Below are 17,039 nucleotides of genomic sequence, written 5' to 3' on the forward strand. Positions count from 1 at the left end.
AGGCAGGGTTGGGGCTGAGGTCTGAGCAGAGCCCAGGGGCAGGATCCCCTCTGCTGCCCTGCTGCCCACACTCCCCTGGCTGCAGCCCAGCACCCAGCGGCCTGAGGGCTGCAGCAGAGCTCTGCTGGCTCCTGGGGAGCTGCTCAGCACCCCCAAGGCCCTTTCTTCCCCAGGGCTGCTGTTAGCCCAGCCTGGAGCTGTGCCTGGGCAGTTAGTTTCTATTAAGTGATGAGTTCTGTCACATCACCACAGCCTCCAGAGCAGCTCTGGGACCCTGCCTCTCACCAAGGACTCCTCATGGGGGGGAGGGGGGAGCGTGGAGCTGCCAGGTGAGCAGCACAGGCACTGAGCACCTCCAGGGCATCAGTTTGGCCTCAGGGGACCGGAGCCCAGGGAGGGCAGAGAGGGACTGGAGATGAGGAAGAAGCTCTTGGCAGTGAGGGTGGGGAGGCTCTGGCCCAGGCTGCCCAGGGAGGCTGTGGCTGGCTCCTGCCTGGGGGTGCTCAGGGCCAGGCTGGATGAGGCCCTGAGCAGCTGAGAGGGGTCCCTGGGCATGGCAGGAGTTGCAGGAGAGGAGTTCTGAGCTCCCTTCCAGCCTGAGCCACTCTGTGACTCCATCCTGTGTGAGGAGCTCAGGTCACAGGCATGGACCCCAGCAGCCTGTGCCCCCCCTGCCATCTGCTGGGCACAGCCCAGGGGCTCAGGGTCCTGCTGACCAAACCTTGCCAACATCTCAGCTCCTTGGAAGCTCCTCTCCCACATCAGCAGCTCTGCTGGAACCATTTCCCCCTCAACATCCTTCACCCTGGGGGGGCTGCAGAAGAGCAGCCCCAGAGGGGAGCTGAGCAATGCTCTGCAAGAGCTGAAGGAGCTGTGGGGGGCAAGAGGCTGGGGCCAGGCTCTGCTGAGTGGTGCCCAGGGGCAGCACAAGGGGCACAGACTGGAACCCAGGAGGTGAAACTCATTTGGTGTGAGGGTGCTGGAGGCCTGGAGCAGGACTTTCAGGTCCCTTCCATCCCAACCCCTTCCATCCCAACCCCTTCCATCCCAACCCCTTCCATGAAGCTCTGATGCCCTTTGTGCCACCCCATGGCTGCACCCACCCAGCCCAGGACACAGCCAGGACACTGCTGGGCAGCAGCTCAGCACCAGCAGGGGAGGCTGCAGCAGGGGAAGCCTTACCCTCGATGGTGGCTCTCTTGGGCAGGATGGTGATGGCTCCTTCTGCCACGTCCTCCTGCTGCAGCAGAGGGCTCACCTTGGAGCCCCACGTGTCTGAGCCCACCCAGAGGAAGTGGCCAACTTGATCTGCTCTCTTGGCAGCTGCCAGGATCTGCCTGTGGAGGAAGCACAGCAGCAAGCTTGAAGCCTGGGAGGGACCTCCAGGGGTCACTGAGTCCAACTCCCCCTGCCCAAATCCAGCTACAAATTGGCTTCCTCTCAGCACAGAGACTGCTGGGGGAGAAGTGGGGCAGGAAGGGCAAAAGCAGCAGAGCCCTGCAAGCCCCCAGAGCCCCTGCAAGCCCCCAGAGCCCCTGCAAGCTCCCAGAGCCCTGCAAGGCCCCAGAGCCCCTCCATGCCCCCAGAGCCCTGCAAGCCCCCAGAGCCCCTGCAAGCCCCCAGAGCCCTGCAAGCCCCCAGAGCCCTCCATGCCCCCAGAGCCCCTCCATGCCCCAGAGCCCTGCAAGCCCCCAGAGCCCCTCCATGCCCCCAGAGCCCCTGCAAGCCCCAGAGCCCCTCCATGCCCCTGCTGGGGCTGGCTGAGCTTCGAGGTCCCTTCCAGCCCAAGGCACCCTGCGATTCCCTGCCCCCACCAGCCCCCCCGGTGCTCCTCACTTGATGTCCTCATCGTTGGCAAAGATGACAATGGCTCTGGCGTTGGGGGTCTCCAGCAGCTGCCTGATGATCCTGTCAAAGTCAATGCTCTTGTCCTTGCGCTCCTGGGGGATCTTCAGGGACTGGGCAATGCACAGCCCGCCTGGCGGGGAGGGGAGACAAAGGGGGAGAGGGGAGGCAGAAGGGGGAGGGGGGAGGCAGAAGGGGGAGAGGGGAGGCAGAAGGGGGAGAGGGGAGGCAGAAGGGGGAGAGGGGAGGCAGAAGGGGGAGAGGGGAGGCAGAAGGGGGAGAGGCCAAGGACCTTGTCAGAGGAACGCAGCCCTGGCTGGGTGCAGCCTGGCAGCTTGCAGAGCATTTAGTCTTCATGGGAAGCCCCCTGAGAGCTTCCTGCAGCTGTGGGGTTGCCCTCCCCCCGGTATAGGGAGCCAAGCTGTGTCCCCAGACCACCATCCCACTCCCCCCAAACCATTAACCCCGGCCCCAACCCCCCCACCCCGAGCCCCAGCAGGGGACAGCCCTCCCCCAGCTGCCTCCCCCTGGGCTGCTGCCAGCCTCAGCTGTGCCCCTGGGAGGCCAAAGCTCAGAGGAGCTGCCCTGTGCCAGCCCCAGCAGGCAGGCAGGGGGAGGTGGGGGGCACAGAGGGAGCCCCCAGCTCTGCTCCCCAGGGGCTGGGGCTGTATCTAGCCATCAAAGTGTGGCTGCAGTCTCCATGGCTACCCCCTGGTTATCTGCTGCCTTTGATGCCTCTGCAACACTAAGAGCATTCTTCTGCTTGCCTGCAGTCCTCCAGCAGCTCTTTCTTGCCTTATCACCACTTAATTGGATTAGCAGGTAGCAAAAGAGACAGTTTGACACTCCTCTCCCCTCGCTGCTGCTGCTGCTCCTTTCAGATGCTGCCTCCACAGAGCAGCACTGCCAGCACCAGCCCCAAACCCTCCCCTCCCGAAGGCTCTGCTGCTGCTGCTGCAGAGCAGCCCTCGATGAGCTGTGATCAATAGGTGACTTTTACAACCAGCAGCTGCCAAGAGCTGCCCCCAGGGCGCTGAGAACACCACACAAAGCCAGGGGGGTCCCAGGGCTTCCTCCTTGGGAGAGAGCAGCTGAGGGCTCTCAAAGGCTTCCCTGCTCCGGAGGCTCCTGGCAGGGCAGCGACCGAGCCTGGCACTGGGGCTTGGAGCAAAGCTAAGCTGAGCCTGCAGCCACTCTGACCCTCCCCTTCTCCCTGCTCTGGCTGGGCTCCCCTGCCCTCCCCTCCCCTCCCCTCCCCTCCCTCCCAGCCCATCCCTCATGCCCTCCTGCAGGGAAGCAGCCCAGGGCTCAGCTTGCCCTGGCAGGGCTCAGCTTGGCACAGCTCCTCCTGCTCTGACAGGGATCTGAAAGCCTCCCTGCTGCCCAGCACCACCCCAGGATTGTGTCCTGCTGGGAGCCAGAGCAGGGCTGGGGCTGCTCAGGGGCTGCCCAGCTCAGGCTCTGCTCAGGGGCTGCCACTGCCCAGCTCAGGCTCTGCTCAGGCACTGCCCAGCTCAGGCTCTGCTCAGGGCTGGCACTGCCCAGCTCAGGCTCTGCTCAGGGCTGGCACTGCCCTGCTCAGGGGCTGGCACTGCCCAGCTCAGGCTCTGCTCAGGGCTGGCACTGCCCAGCTCAGGCTCTGCCCAGGGCTGGCACTGCCCAGCTCAGGCTCTGCTCGGGGCTGGCACTGCCCAGCTCAGGCTCTGCTCAGGGCTGGCACTGCCCAGCTCAGGCTCTGCTCAGGCACTGCCCAGCTCAGGCTCTGCTCAGGGCTGGCACTGCCCAGCTCAGGCTCTGCTCAGGGGCTGGCACTGCCCAGCTCAGGCTCTGCTCAGGCACTGCCCAGCTCAGGCTCTGCCCAGGGGCTGGCGCTGCCCAGCTCAGGCTCTGCTCAGGGGCTGGCACTGCCCAGCTCAGGCTCTGCCCAGGGCTGGCACTGCCCAGCTCAGGCTCTGCTCAGGGCTGGCACTGCCCAGCTCAGGCTCTGCTCAGGGGCTGGCACTGCCCAGCTCAGGCTCTGCTCAGGCACTGCCCAGCTCAGGCTCTGCCCAGGGGCTGGCGCTGCCCAGCTCAGGCTCTGCTCAGGGGCTGGCACTGCCCAGCTCAGGCTCTGCCCAGGGCTGGCACTGCCCAGCTCAGGCTCTGCTCAGGGCTGGCGCTGCCCAGCTCAGGCTCTGCTCAGGGCTGGCACTGCCCAGCTCAGGCTCTGCTCAGGGAGCTCCTTGCTGAAGCTCAGGGCAGCTTGGCACAGCCAGGGGCTGCTCCTAGCAGGGAGAAGCTCAGGGCAGAGCTCCTGCCAAGGCCTGGGCTGCACAAAGCCTCTGCCTCAGGCTTGCTGCTGGCCACCCCAAGGGCACTGCCACAGCTTGTGCCACCCCTTGGGGGGCAGGAGGGCAGAGGTGGCAGCTGTGGGGAGCAGCAGGCAGCACAGGGGAGCCTCAAGTGCCCCCCAAGGGACTGCAGCCCCTGCAGGGCATCTTCAGGAGCCAGCTGAGGGCTGCCCAGGGCTCAGCAAAGCCTGAGCTGCAGGCTCTGGGCACCAGCAGGAAGCCTCCCTCTGCACCAGGGGAAGGAAGTCAAAGAGTTTGACAGAGTTTGGGATTGCCCAAGGGAGAGGAATTCATTGGGGGAGGAACCAAGCAAACATCAAAGGCTTGGGGCAGGGTTTGGGTTTTTCCCCCCTTTTTGGTGCCCATTTTGTGTCCCTGCTGGGCTCTGGCTCATGCCTGGGGATCCTGCACAGGCAGCTGGGCAGCTGCTGGGCCTCTGACTCCCAAACCTCAATCATTCTGTAGCAGAGGAAAACACAGAGGCACAGCTGGGATCAGGCTGGAAGGGACCCCCAGGGGCACCTTGGCCACCCCCCTGCAGGCAGCAGGGACAGCTCCAGCCACAGCAGGCTGCCCAGGGACACAGCCAGGCTGAGCCTGGAGCCTCAACCCCCTCCCTGGGCAGCCTGTCCCAGCCTCTCCCCAGCCTCCCTCTGCAGAGCTCCCTCCTGATGCCCAACCTACCTCTGCCCTGCCCCAGCCCCAAACCATTGCTCTCCTGCTCTCCCCACAGCCCCTTCTGAGCAGTCCCTGCCCAGCCTGCCTGCAGCTGCCCTGCAGACACTGAAATGCAGCTCTGAGCTCTGCCTGCAGCCTGAGCACCCCCAGCTCCCTCAGCCTGTCCCACAGGGGAGGTTCTGCAGCCCTCTGCTCACCTCCACTGCTCTGCTCTGAGGCTCTGGGCCAGGCTGTGGTTTCTGTAGCCAGCCTCCTGCTCCCCCAGGGCAGAGAAGTCCCTGCCCAGGCCAGCAGCAGCAGCTGGGAGCTGCAGGGGTGTGTGGCTGGGCTGGCAGCTGAGCAGGCTCTCCCCAGCCTGCCCATGGGATTGTGCTCATCAGCTGTGCACCAGCAATGAAGTTACCTTAAAGCAGGGACCTGCTCAGGGACAGCTTCCTGCTGCCCACACAACCATCCCAGGAGAGGATCCTGCTGCCCACACAACCACCCCAGGAGAGGATCCTGCTGCCCATTAAGGCTCTGCTGCATCCCAGGGGAATGGGATGTGTGCTCAGCTGCTTTCTCCTCTCATCTCCCACCCCAGGCCTCATCCTGACCACAGAGGAGAAGACCCAAACTGCTGCCAGAGGGCCAATACCTCCTGGTCTCTCCTCCCTGCAGGGTTCCATGGGGGCACAGCTTTGCTGCATGCTTAGTGACCTCCCCACTGCCCTGGATCACCTCCCCCAGCTGGCCTTTGCTGAGGCAGTCCAGCTGCAGCCATCCCCCAGAGGAAGGGCAGACTCCCTTCTGGAGCCCTCCCCACAGCCCAGGGGTGGGAGAGGATCCTCATCCTCCTGGGCAGCCAGGGCAGGGGCTGGGGGCAGCCAGGACAGGGGCTGGGGGCAGCCAGGGCAGGGGCTGGGGGCAGCCAGGGCAGGGGCTGGGGGCAGCCAGGGCAGGGCAGGGGCAGAGGGCAGCCAGGGCAGGGCAGGGGCAGAGGGCAGCCAGGGCAGGGGCTGAGGAGAGCCAGGGCAGGGGCTGAGGAGAGCCAGGGCAGGGGCTGAGGGCAGCCAGGGCAGGGCAGGGGCAGAGGGCAGCCAGGGCAGGGCAGGGGCAGAGGGCAGCCAGGGCAGCTCAGCCAGGAGCACATCCAGCTGGGCTTGGAAGCTCTCCACACCAGGAGACTCCACTACCTCCCTGGGCAGCCTGTCCCAGGGCTCCAGCAGCCTTCAAGCAAAGAACTCCCTCCTCCTGCTCAGGTGGAGGGCTCCAGTCTGCGCCCCCTGCCCCTGTCCTGTCCCTGGCCCCAGCCCCTCAATGTCCTCCTTGCAGTGAGGAGCCCAGGGCTGAGCCCAGGGCTCCATGTGGGGCAGGCCCTGCCCTGCTGCTGGCCTCCTCCTGTCCCCCTCAGACACAGCCACAGCATCACAGAAGGGCCTGGGGGGGGAGGGACCCCCAAAGCTCACCCAGCCCAAGCCCCCTGCCCTCAGCAGGGCCCAGAGCAGGCTGCTCAGAGCCCTGCCCAGCCTCCCCTCCAGGCAGGGAGCCTCAACCACCTCCTGGGCTCCTCAGACACACAGAGTCCAGGCTGGGAGCCCTGGGGGCAGCTGAGCACCAAAGCCTTTGCCTGCTGGGGGAACCCCCTGCCTGCCTGCCCCTCAGCTCCCAGCAGAGCCAGGGTGGGCAGGGGGAGGCGAGGTTCAGCCCCTGCTCCCCTCCAGGGCTTTGTTCCCCTCCCACAGAGCCCTGGCTGCTCCCAGCCCTCCTGAGCCTGCCTCGGGCTGCCAGGAGCAGCCTCCTGCAGCCTTCCCCCTGCCCACCCCGGGCTGTGTGCTCTGTGCCAGGCCTTGATTTGTCTCCACTGCCTCTTGGAGCTCCACTCTGTAATTTAGGAGGCTGCTTGGTGCTTTGATGTTCTGGCAGAGCTATTTTCCCCCTCCCTCAGTAATAATGATGCCACCCCTGGCTACTGAATCATTACAGGCTGCAGGCTCAGAATGAGCTCTAATGATGAAGCTTTTCCAGCCACAATTGGGACTGCTCCCAGCTCACTACATCCATCTGAGTTTGCTTTGGGTTTCTTTTCTCCCCCCTCCCTCCCTCCCCTCTCCTGGAGGGGTGAGACAGGACTGGAGCCTTACCTCAGTTCATGGCAGCAGCTGCCAGGGCAAGGGAAGCCTTGGCAGTGCCCCTGAGGGGGAGGGTGCAGAGGACAGAGTGACACAGTGGGCAGGGAGGAGGAGAGAGCTTCGAGGCTCACTTGGGGAAGGAAATCTCTCTGCTCATTTTTCTTTCCACCCAAGAAGAGATCAGAGCTCCCAGGAGGGAGCACAGCTCAGAGCTCCCAGGAGGGAGCAAGGCTCAGGGCTCCCAGGAGGGAGCAAAGCTCAGAGCCCCCAGGAGGGAGCACAGCTCAGAGCTCCCAGGAGGGAGCACAGCTCAGGGCTCCCAGGAGGGAGCACAGCTCAGAGCCCCCAGGAGGGAGCAAAGCTCAGAGCCCCCAGGAGGGAGCACAGCTCAGAGCTCCCAGGAGGGAGCACAGCTCAGAGCTCCCAGGAGGGAGCAAAGCTCAGGGCTCCCAGGAGGGAGCACAGCTCAGGGCCGCCAGGAGGGAGCAAAGCTCAGAGCTCCCAGGAGGGAGCACGGCTCAGAGCCCCCAGGAGGGAGCAAAGCTCAGAGCCCCCAGGAGGGAGCACAGCTCAGGGCTCCCAGGAGGGAGCACAGCTCAGGGCCCCCAGGAGGGAGCAAGGCTCAGAGCTCCCAGGAGGGAGCACAGCTCAGAGCCCCCAGGAGGGAGCACAGCTCAGAGCCCCCAGGAGGGAGCACAGCTCAGAGCCCCCAGGAGGGAGCACAGCTCAGAGCCCCCAGGAGGGAGCACAGCTCAGAGCCCCCAGGAGGGAGCAAAGCTCAGAGCTCCCAGGAGGGAGCACGGCTCAGAGCCCCCAGGAGGGAGCAAAGCTCAGAGCCCCCAGGAGGGAGCACAGCTCAGAGCCCCCAGGAGGGAGCAAAGCTCAGAGCCCCCAGGAGGGAGCACAGCTCAGAGCCCCCAGGAGGGAGCACAGCTCAGAGCCCCCAGGAGGGAGCAAAGCTCAGAGCTCCCAGGAGGGAGCACGGCTCAGGGCTGCCAGGAGGGAGCAAAGCTCAGAGCTCCCAGGAGGGAGCACAGCTCAGAGCCCCCAGGAGGGAGCACAGCTCAGAGCCCCCAGGAGGGAGCACAGCTCAGAGCCCCCAGGAGGGAGCACAGCTCAGAGCCCCCAGGAGGGAGCAAAGCTCAGAGCCCCCAGGAGGGAGCACAGCTCAGAGCCCCCAGGAGGGAGCAAAGCTCAGAGCCCCCAGGAGGGAGCAAAGCTCAGAGCTCCCAGGAGGGAGCACGGCTCAGGGCTGCCAGGAGGGAGCACGGCTCAGAGCCCCCAGGAGGGAGCACAGCTCAGAGCCCCCAGGAGGGAGCACAGCTCAGAGCCCCCAGGAGGGAGCACGGCTCAGGGCTGCCAGGAGGGAGCACAGCTCAGGGCTGCCAGGAGGGAGCACAGCTCAGGGCTGCCAGGAGGGAGCACAGCTCAGAGCCCCCAGGAGGGAGCACGGCTCAGAGCCCCCAGGAGGGAGCACAGCTCAGAGCCCCCAGGAGGGAGCACAGCTCAGAGCCCCCAGGAGGGAGCACGGCTCAGGGCCCCCAGGAGGGAGCACGGCTCAGGGCCCCCAGGAGGGAGCACAGCTCAGAGCCCCCAGGAGGGAGCACAGCTCAGAGCTCCCAGGAGGGAGCAAAGCTCAGGGCTCCCAGGAGGGAGCACAGCTCAGAGCCCCCAGGAGGGAGCACAGCTCAGAGCTCCCAGGAGGGAGCAAGGCTCAGAGCTCCCAGGAGGGAGCACAGCTCAGGGCTCCCAGGAGGGAGCACAGCTCAGGGCTGCCAGGAGGGAGCACAGCTCAGAGCCCCCAGGAGGGAGCAAGGCTCAGGGCTGCCAGGAGGGAGCACAGCTCAGAGCCCCCAGGAGGGAGCAAGGCTCAGGGCTGCCAGGAGGGAGCACAGCTCAGAGCTCCCAGGAGGGAGCACAGCTCAGGGCTCCCAGGAGGGAGCACAGCTCAGAGCTCCCAGGAGGGAGCACAGCTCAGAGCCCCCAGGAGGGAGCAAAGCTCAGAGCTCCCAGGAGGGAGCACAGCTCAGAGCTCCCAGGAGGGAGCAAAGCTCAGGGCTCCCAGGAGGGAGCAAAGCTCAGAGCTCCCAGGAGGGAGCACAGCTCCCAGCAGGCAGTGCTGGGCTCACAGAGGTTCCCCAGCTGAGAAGGGACATGGCAGAAGAGATTGGGAGGAACTGGTTCAGGTTTGGGCTCCTCACTACAGGAAGGCCCTTGGAGGGCTGGGGAAGGGTCTGGGGAGCAGGGCTGGGGAGGAGCAGCTGAGGGGGCTGGGGGTGTGCAGGATGGAGCAGAGGAGGCTGAGGGAGACCTCACTGCTCTCTGCAGCTCCCTGGGAGGAGGCTGCAGCCAGTGGGGGTTGGGCTCTGCTCCCCAGGCTCAGGGGACAGAAGGAGAGGACATGGCCTGAAGCTGTGCCAGGGGAGGCTGAGGTTGGAGAGGAGGAACAATCTCTGTGCTGCAGAGTGCTCAGGGCCTGGCAGAGGCTGCCCAGGGGGGTGGGGGAGTCCCCATGGCTGGAGCTGCTCCTGCAGCCTGTGGCCATGGCCCTGGGGCCCAGGGTGGGGCTGGGTTGGTGTTGGCCTGGAGGAGCTCAGAGAGCTTCTCCAACCCAAACACTTCTGTGATCTCCTGGGCACAGGGAGGGCAAGGAGTGAGCTGTGGGGGCAGGGCACAGGGCTGAGCTCAAAGCAGAGGGTTTGGCATGCCCTCAGCTGAGCCAGAGGAGCCCAAGCACTGCTGTGGTGGGAGGAGAAGAGGATGAGGCTGGGGCACACCAGGGGCATCACCTCCTGCCCTGCTCCCTGAGTGAGGGGAGGCTGTGGTGCAGGGAGCCCTCTGCCTCGGGAAGCAGAGCTCTGCAGGCTGGGAGGCACAGCCCTGCTCTGGCTCCTGGAGAGCCTGGGTGCTGCTGCTCCCAGCTGAGGCTTTGCCACATCTCCCTCAGTGACCTCAGCAGAGCTTGCAGCAGGCTCCAGAGCTGGCCCCTGCCCAGCAAGTGCATTTCCTCCCTGCAGCTGGCCCTGCAACCCCATCTGGGCTGCCCACAGGCCTGGCTGGGCAGCTTCAGGAGCAGCAAAGGCTTCCTCAGCACAAAATGTGCCTGAGCCAGCAACCACCTCTGCCCCACAGCCCTCTGCCCCACAGCCCTCTGCCCCACAGCCCTCTGCCCCACAGCCCTCTGCCCCTGCCCCACAGCTCCTCTGCTCTTCCAGGGGGGGCTTTTTGCCCTGCTGCAGGCTCCAGGGGCTCTGCTTTCGCTGGCTGAGCAGCAGAGGGATGGAGTGTCAGGCCTGGCTGAGCCCCAGCTCCTGCAGCCTCACCTCACTGCCCTCTGCCTCCACACCCCACCAGCCCAGGCTGCCAGCTAGCAAAGGACAAAGAGCAGGAAACCTGCTTCACAGCAAGCAACCCTTGGAGACTCCGAAGGGTTTGGGCTGCTGGGAGCAGGGAGTGAGGGCACAGCCTCAGACCTGTGCAGAAACAAACGCTGTGGCTTGGCAAAGAGGCTCTGCTGGGGCCTGCTGGATGCAGCTGGGGTGGGAGCAGGGGCTGGCACCCCCTCAGGCTGTGCTGGGCAGGCTGCAGAGCTGGGCAGGACCTCGTGAAGCTCAACAAGGGCAGGGGTAGGGTCCTGCCCCCATGGAGGAACAGGGAGCAGGACCTGGGAGTGCTGGGGGACACCAAGTTCCCCAGGAGGCAAGAAGGGCAATGATCTCCTGGGGGGCATCAAGCAGAGTGTGGCCAGCAGGTCGAGGGAGGTTCTCCTCCCCCTCTGCTCTGCCCTGCTGAGGCCACAGCTGGAGGGCTGGGGCCAGCTCTGGGCTCCCCTCTCCAGGAGGGACAGAGACTTGCTGGAGAGGGGAGAGCAGAGGGCTGCCAAGAGGCTGAGGAGCCTGGAGCAGCTCTGGGAGGAGCACTGAGCTGAGCAGTGCTGATCAATACTTCCAGGGTGGTGGCAGGAGGAGCCTCCAGCATCCTCACACCAAAGAAGTTTCCCCTCCTGGGCTCCACTCTGTGGCCCCAGCCTCCTGGCACCACCCTTGCAGCTTTGATCAGCATTGCTCAGCTGCCCTCTGGGGCTGCTCTGCTGCAGGCTCTCAGCCCCAGGGCTCTCAGCCTCTGCTGCTCCCAGAGCTGCTCCAGGCCCCTCAGCAGCTCCCCAGCCCTTTTCTGCCCTCTCTCCAGTCCCTCTTGAGCTGGGGAGCTGAGAACTGGGCTCAGCACTCCAGAAACACCCCCAGTGAGCCCACAGAGATCCTCCAGCTCAGTGACTTCAGCAGAGCAAGGGCTAGAAGCTTGCCCAGGCTCACAGAGACCTTCCTCAGCCCATGGCAGAGAGCTCTGCACAGCAAGAAGGGCAGGAGGAGACTACCCACAGCCTCCCTGTCAGCCCTCTCCAGTCTGCTGGCTCCTCCACACTGATCTGAGGGCAGCAAAAGGCTTCCCTCCAGCTGCCTCCAGAGCTGCCCAGCTCAGCCCTGCCTGCCCAGCCCCATGAGCAGCTCCAGCAGGCTCCAGCTGCCCCCCAGCAGGCTCCAGCTCCCCCCCAGCAGGCTCCAGCTCCCCCCCAGCAGGCTCCAGCTCCTGCCCAGCAGGCTCCAGCTCCCACCCAACAGGCTCCAGCTCCTCCCCTGCAGGCTCCAGCTCCTCCCCTGCAGGCTCCAGCTCCCCCCCCAGCAGGCTCCAGCTCCCCCCCCAGCAGGCTCCAGCTCCCCCCCAGCTCCAGCTCCCGCCCAGCAGGCTCCAGCTCCCGCCCAGCAGGCTCCAGCTCCCGCCCAGCAGGCTCCAGCTCCCCCCCCAGCAGGCTCCAGCTCCCCCCCCAGCAGGCTCCAGCTCCTCCCCAGCAGGCTCCAGCTCCTGCCCAGCAGGCTCCAGCTCCCCCCCAGCAGGCTCCAGCTCCCCCCCAGCAGGCTCCAGCTCCCCCCCTGCAGGCTCCAGCTCCCCCCCTGCAGGCTCCAGCTCCCCCCCTGCAGGCTCCAGCTCCTCCCCAGCAGGCTCCAGCTCCCCCCCTCCAGGCTCCAGCTCCTCCCCTGCAGGCTCCAGCTCCTGCCCAGCAGGCTCCAGCTCCCCCCCTGCAGGCTCCAGCTCCTGCCCAGCAGGCTCCAGCTCCTGCCCAGCAGGCTCCAGCTCCCCCCCCCGCAGGCTCCAGCTCCTCCCCTGCAGGCTCCAGCTCCCCCCCCAGCAGGCTCCAGCTCCCCCCCAGCAGGCTCCAGCTCCTCCCCAGCAGGCTCCAGCTCCCCCCCTGCAGGCTCCAGCTCCTGCCCAGCAGGCTCCAGCTCCTGCCCAGCAGGCTCCAGCTCCCCCCCTGCAGGCTCCAGCTCCCCCCCTGCAGGCTCCAGCTCCTCCCCAGCAGGCTCCAGCTCCCCCCCTGCAGGCTCCAGCTCCTGCCCAGCAGGCTCCAGCTCCCCCCCTGCAGGCTCCAGCTCCTGCCCAGCAGGCTCCAGCTCCCCCCCAGCAGGCTCCAGCTCCCCCCAGCAGGCTCCAGCTCCTGCCCAGCAGGCTCCAGCTCCCCCCCTGCAGGCTCCAGCTCCCCCCCTGCAGGCTCCAGCTCCTCCCCTGCAGGCTCCAGCTCCCCCCCAGCAGGCTCCAGCTCCTGCCCAGCAGGCTCCAGCTCCCCCCCAGCAGCCTGGGCTGGCTGTGCTCTGGTGAGTCATGGCTCTCCCTCTCCACCCCACGCCGAGCCCCAGGCGGTGTCAGCTCTCCAGCTGTTGAGCCCTGTTTAATTCCTGCATCACAAACCCTGCTGGCTCTCCAGCAAAGCTCTGCAGATGCCCTCCCACACAGAGGCTCTCTGGCTGTCTCCTGGGATACTGCTGGTAACCAACCAGAGGCCTCTGCTTCAAATCTGAGTGGAGAAGCTGGAGGCCAGGGGGTGATGGGGAGGGGAAGAGCAGCAAGGGGGAGTGAGGGGAAGATGGCCAAATGGAAGGCAGGTCAGAGAATCACAGAATGGTTTGGGTGGGAAGAGACCTCCAAGATCATCGAGGCCAACCTTCTACCCAGCCCCACCATGGCCTCCAAACCCTGGCCCCAAGGGCCATGGCCACAGGGAGCACCTCCAGCCATGGGGACTCCACCAGCTCCCTGGGCAGCCTCTGCCAGCCCCTGACCACTCCTGCAGCACAGAGATTGTTCCTCCTCTCCAACCTGAGCCTCCCCTGGTGCAGCTTGAGGCCATCTCCCATCTCACCCCAACTCTGCAGCCCTCCCACCCCAGCTCAAGATCATCTCCTGGACAAACTCAAGGCAAGGTCTGAAGGATTCCAGAGCTCTTCAGCCATGCTTTGTGATCTCTCAGGGTTGTTGGCACTCTCCCCTTGGCCTCCCCATGGACTCTCACATCAAAGGCTGCTGCTTCCCATTCTGCTGATTGCTGCCTTCACTCAGAGCATCAGAAACACGAAGCTCTGTTTGCTGCTTCCAGCAAATGCAGAGTTCAAAGATGCCCAAAGTCCTCTGCCTGGGCTGAGGGAATATTGATGCAGTCTCTGCTTCGAGGCACTGAGCTTGGGGAGGCAAAGGCATTTTTTCCTCTGGCCACAGCTCAACAATGCAATGAACATCCTCACAGCTACTTAAAGAAGTACAGAGAGCCTTCTGGTGCCAGAGAGCAGCCAGGGTTGGAAAAGGCCTCTGAGATCCTCCAGGCCAACCAGCAGCACAGCCCCACCCTGACCAAGCCCTGGCCCCAGCTGCCATGGCCATGGGGCTTGAGCACCCCCAGGGCTGGGGACTCCACCACCTCCCTGGGCAGCCTCTGCCAGGCCCTGACCACTCCTGCAGCACAGAAATTGTTCCTCCTCTCCAACCTGAGCCTCCCCTGGCACAGCTTCAGGGCAGTTCCTCTCCTTCCATCACCTGAGACTGGGGAGCAGAGCCCAACCCCCCCTGGCTGCAGCCTCCCAGGGAGCTGCAGAGAGCAGGGAGGTCTCCCTCAGCCTCTGCTCCAGGCTGAGCCCCCCCAGCCCCCTCAGCTGCTCCTCCCCAGCCCTGCTCCCCAGACCTTCCCCCAGCCCTGCTGCCCTTCTCTGGCCCTGCTCCAGCCTCTCAATGTCCTTCCTGGAGTCAGAAGCCCCAACCTGGACTCAGCATTCAAGCTGTGGCCTCACCAGTGCAGAGTCCAGGGGGACACTCAGGTCTCTGCTCCTGCTGGCCACACCACTGCTGATCCAGGCCAGGCTGCTGGTGGCCTTCTTGGCCACCTGGGCACCCTGCTGGCTTGAAGAACCTTTGTGGAAGGGGAGCACAGTTTGAAATAATTTTAAGTCATCCTTCCACTCCTAAACCAGAGACCAAACACAAGGCCCAGGGCTGCTGCTGGGAGCAGCAGGAGGGAAGCTCACAGCCAGGATCCTCTTCCCCAGCTCAGCATTCTCTGCCCAGCAGCTGCTGTGGTTGATGTGCTGGAGAGTTGTGGCAGGAGGAAGAGAGGACAGGAGAGGTTTGATCCTCTCCACTGCTTTCTGTCCTGTGCTGCTTTGTCATCAGGGAGATCACTTCTGCTCCAGCTCCGTGGCCCTGCTGGGGGCTGTGCTGCTCAGCTCCACTTCCCTTCCACTACAGCAGTGGAATCCTTCCAGGCAGGGCGCTGGTGACCCCCAGGCAGGGAGCTGGAGCAGTAGCAGAAGGATGTGCTGCTGCCACGCTCCAGCTCCCACTTCTCAATATCCCCTGCCAGAAGCAGCCCTCTGGAGCTGCAGCCCAGCTCCCTTCTCCCGTGTCCTCAACCATCAAAGACTAGCAACAGCCTCCCAACAAAGCTGGCAGTGCAGAGGGAGAGTGCTTTGGGTTCGAAACACAAGGGACGGCCAGCCCAGCCCTGACAGCTCTGCCCATGCCCCCGGGGGAGAGCAGCAAGAGGAGCTTCAGCCGCTGCGGAGAACCCTGCGGGCCGCTGACCAGGGCGCTGCCCATGGTGCTGCTGGCTGCTGCCGGCCAGAGCGCTGTCCATGGTGCTGCCCATGGTGCTGCCAGCCAGGGCGCTGCTGGCTGCTGCGGGCCAGGGCGCTGCCCATGGTGCTGTCCATGGTGCTGTCCATGGTGCTGCCGGCCGCTGGCCATGGTGCTGCGGGCCAGGGCGCTGTCCATGGCGCTGTCCGTGGTGCTGCCGGCAGCCAGCGCGTCCCAGCCTCCCGCCCAGCTCCGGCGCCAGCCTCCCGCCCCACACAGCCCAGGGCAGGGGGCAGCAGCTCCCTGGGCTTGGCTCGGGGTTGGGTTTTCTTTCTTGTTGTCTCTTGTAACTGAAGGACCACAAGTGCCATGGGCACAGGTTTCCTGCACACCTCCAGGGCTGGGGACTCCACCACCTCCCTGGGCAAAACAAAGAGCTTTTGGGGCAGAAGTCATGAGCAGGTCCCACTGCAACCTGTCAGACAGCAGCACTGCCCTGAAGGGAGTCCTGCTTCATAGAATCCCAGCAGGGTAGGGCTGGAAGGGAGCTCTGGAGCTCACCCAGCCCAAGCCCCCGGCTCCAGCAGGGCTCCCACAGCAGCCTGCCCAGCAGCACAGTGCCCAGGGGGGGTTGGGAGCTCTCCACACCAGGAGACTCCACAACCTCTCTGGGCAGCCTGCTCCAGGCCTCCAGCACCCTCACAACAAACAACTTTCTCCTCCTGCTCAGGTGGAACCTCCTGGGTGCCAGTCTGTGCCCCCTGCCCCTTGTGCTGCCCCTGGGCACCACTGAGCAGAGCCTGGCCCCAGCCTCTTGCCCCCCACAGCTCCTTCAGCTCTTGCTGAGCATTGCTCAGCTGCCCTCTGGGGCTGCTCTGCTGCAGGCTCTCAGCCCCAGGGCTCTCAGCCTTTGCTGCTCCCAGAGCTGCTCCAGGCCCCTCAGCAGCTCTGCAGCCTCCCCTGGACTCTCTCCAGCAGTTCTCTCTCTTTCTGGAACTGGGGAGCCAGGAACTGGCCCCAGGCCTGCAGCTGTGACCTCCCTGGGTAGAGCAGAGTGCAGGAGAACCTCCCTTGTCCTGCTGGCCACACTCAGGACACTTCATAGGTCCTGAGGGCACAATTCTGGCTCATGGTGCACTTGTTCCACCTGCACTCCTGCACCCTTCTCCCCAGATCTCTTTCCAGGGGTCAGCTCCTCGCCTGCCCTGGTGCAAGGAGCTATTTGTATCCCCTTTATTTGTGTGACAGTTGAGATGAGAGTGGGACCTGGCCTCTGGGCTCCTGCTGCTGGCAGAGCCTCACAACCTGCCTGCAACCCCCCGGCAGCGACGCGAGAGGCGTGGGGTGGCGCAGGGCTCCCTGCCACAGGGTCCAAGGGGCTGGGCAGGATCTGATGCCAGCTGCCAGGAGCCAAGCTGGGAACGTTTCTGTGGTGTTTTCCTCCTTTCCCCTCCTCCAGGAGCAGAACTCCAGAGCAGAGAGCAGGACCACAACAGGGAGCAGCAGAGATGCTCACTGCCCTACCCCAGCCCTCAGGTGGATTTCTCCCCCACACAGCTCAGGATTTGGCTCTGGCTGCCGTTCCCTTCTCTGTCTGGCAGCCAGCACAGCACCTGGGAGGGAGGCTGGGGGTGACAGAGCAGCTCAGCTCCCTGCAGAAGCTCTCATCTCGCTTCAGCTTAGCAGGAGGCTTCAGCAGGCTGAGGAGATGACTTCTGGAGATTAACCACCCTGAGGAGCAGCTTTGCAGAGAGGAGGCAGCTGAAGGGAGCACTTTGTCCTCCAGGAATATCATTTGCTGGGATTATCCTCATCAGGGAAATTATCCCTGGCAGCTCAGCCTTTTTGTCTCATGCTGCTCCATCAGGAGCTGCTCCACCAGGGCTTCCTGGCTCCCTCCCCTCACTTCCCCACCATCACCTCCCTGCCAGGAGCTTGGCAGCTTCCACCCCCAGCCTGCTTGCCCTTAGGAAAGTACCACAATGGTGTGGACACAGAACCATGGAGTCATGGGGGATGCAAAAGGCCTCTGAGGTCATCCAGTCCAACAATCCCCAACCCAACACCACCATGCCCATAGAACCACTGAAGTTGGAAAAGGCCACTGAGGTCATCCAGTCCAATCCCCAACCCAACACCACCATGCCCATGGAATCAAGAAGGATGCAAAAGACCTCTAGGA

The 17,039-nt window shown here is 64.8% G+C and overlaps 1 protein-coding gene across 2 annotated transcripts in view; it reads right to left on the minus strand.

The window, feature by feature from the left end:
* Positions 1-17,039, minus strand: part of GRM7 (glutamate metabotropic receptor 7) — a 186,656-nt gene that overhangs the window by 70,522 nt on the left and 99,095 nt on the right. For both annotated transcript variants that reach the window (XM_068157754.1, XM_068157753.1), the window contains exons 3-4: positions 1,837-1,978; positions 1,183-1,337 (exon numbers count right to left, since the gene is read on the minus strand). In XM_068157754.1, the coding sequence (XP_068013855.1) occupies positions 1,183-1,337; positions 1,837-1,978 (297 nt within the window). The remainder of the gene's footprint in view (positions 1-1,182; positions 1,338-1,836; positions 1,979-17,039) is intronic.

The sequence above is a fragment of the Melanerpes formicivorus genome, unplaced genomic scaffold, assembly GCF_026170545.1.
Source record: "Melanerpes formicivorus ecotype bairdi unplaced genomic scaffold, bMelFor1.0.p_v2 SCAF_38, whole genome shotgun sequence".
Classification (NCBI taxonomy): Eukaryota; Metazoa; Chordata; class Aves; order Piciformes; family Picidae; genus Melanerpes; species Melanerpes formicivorus.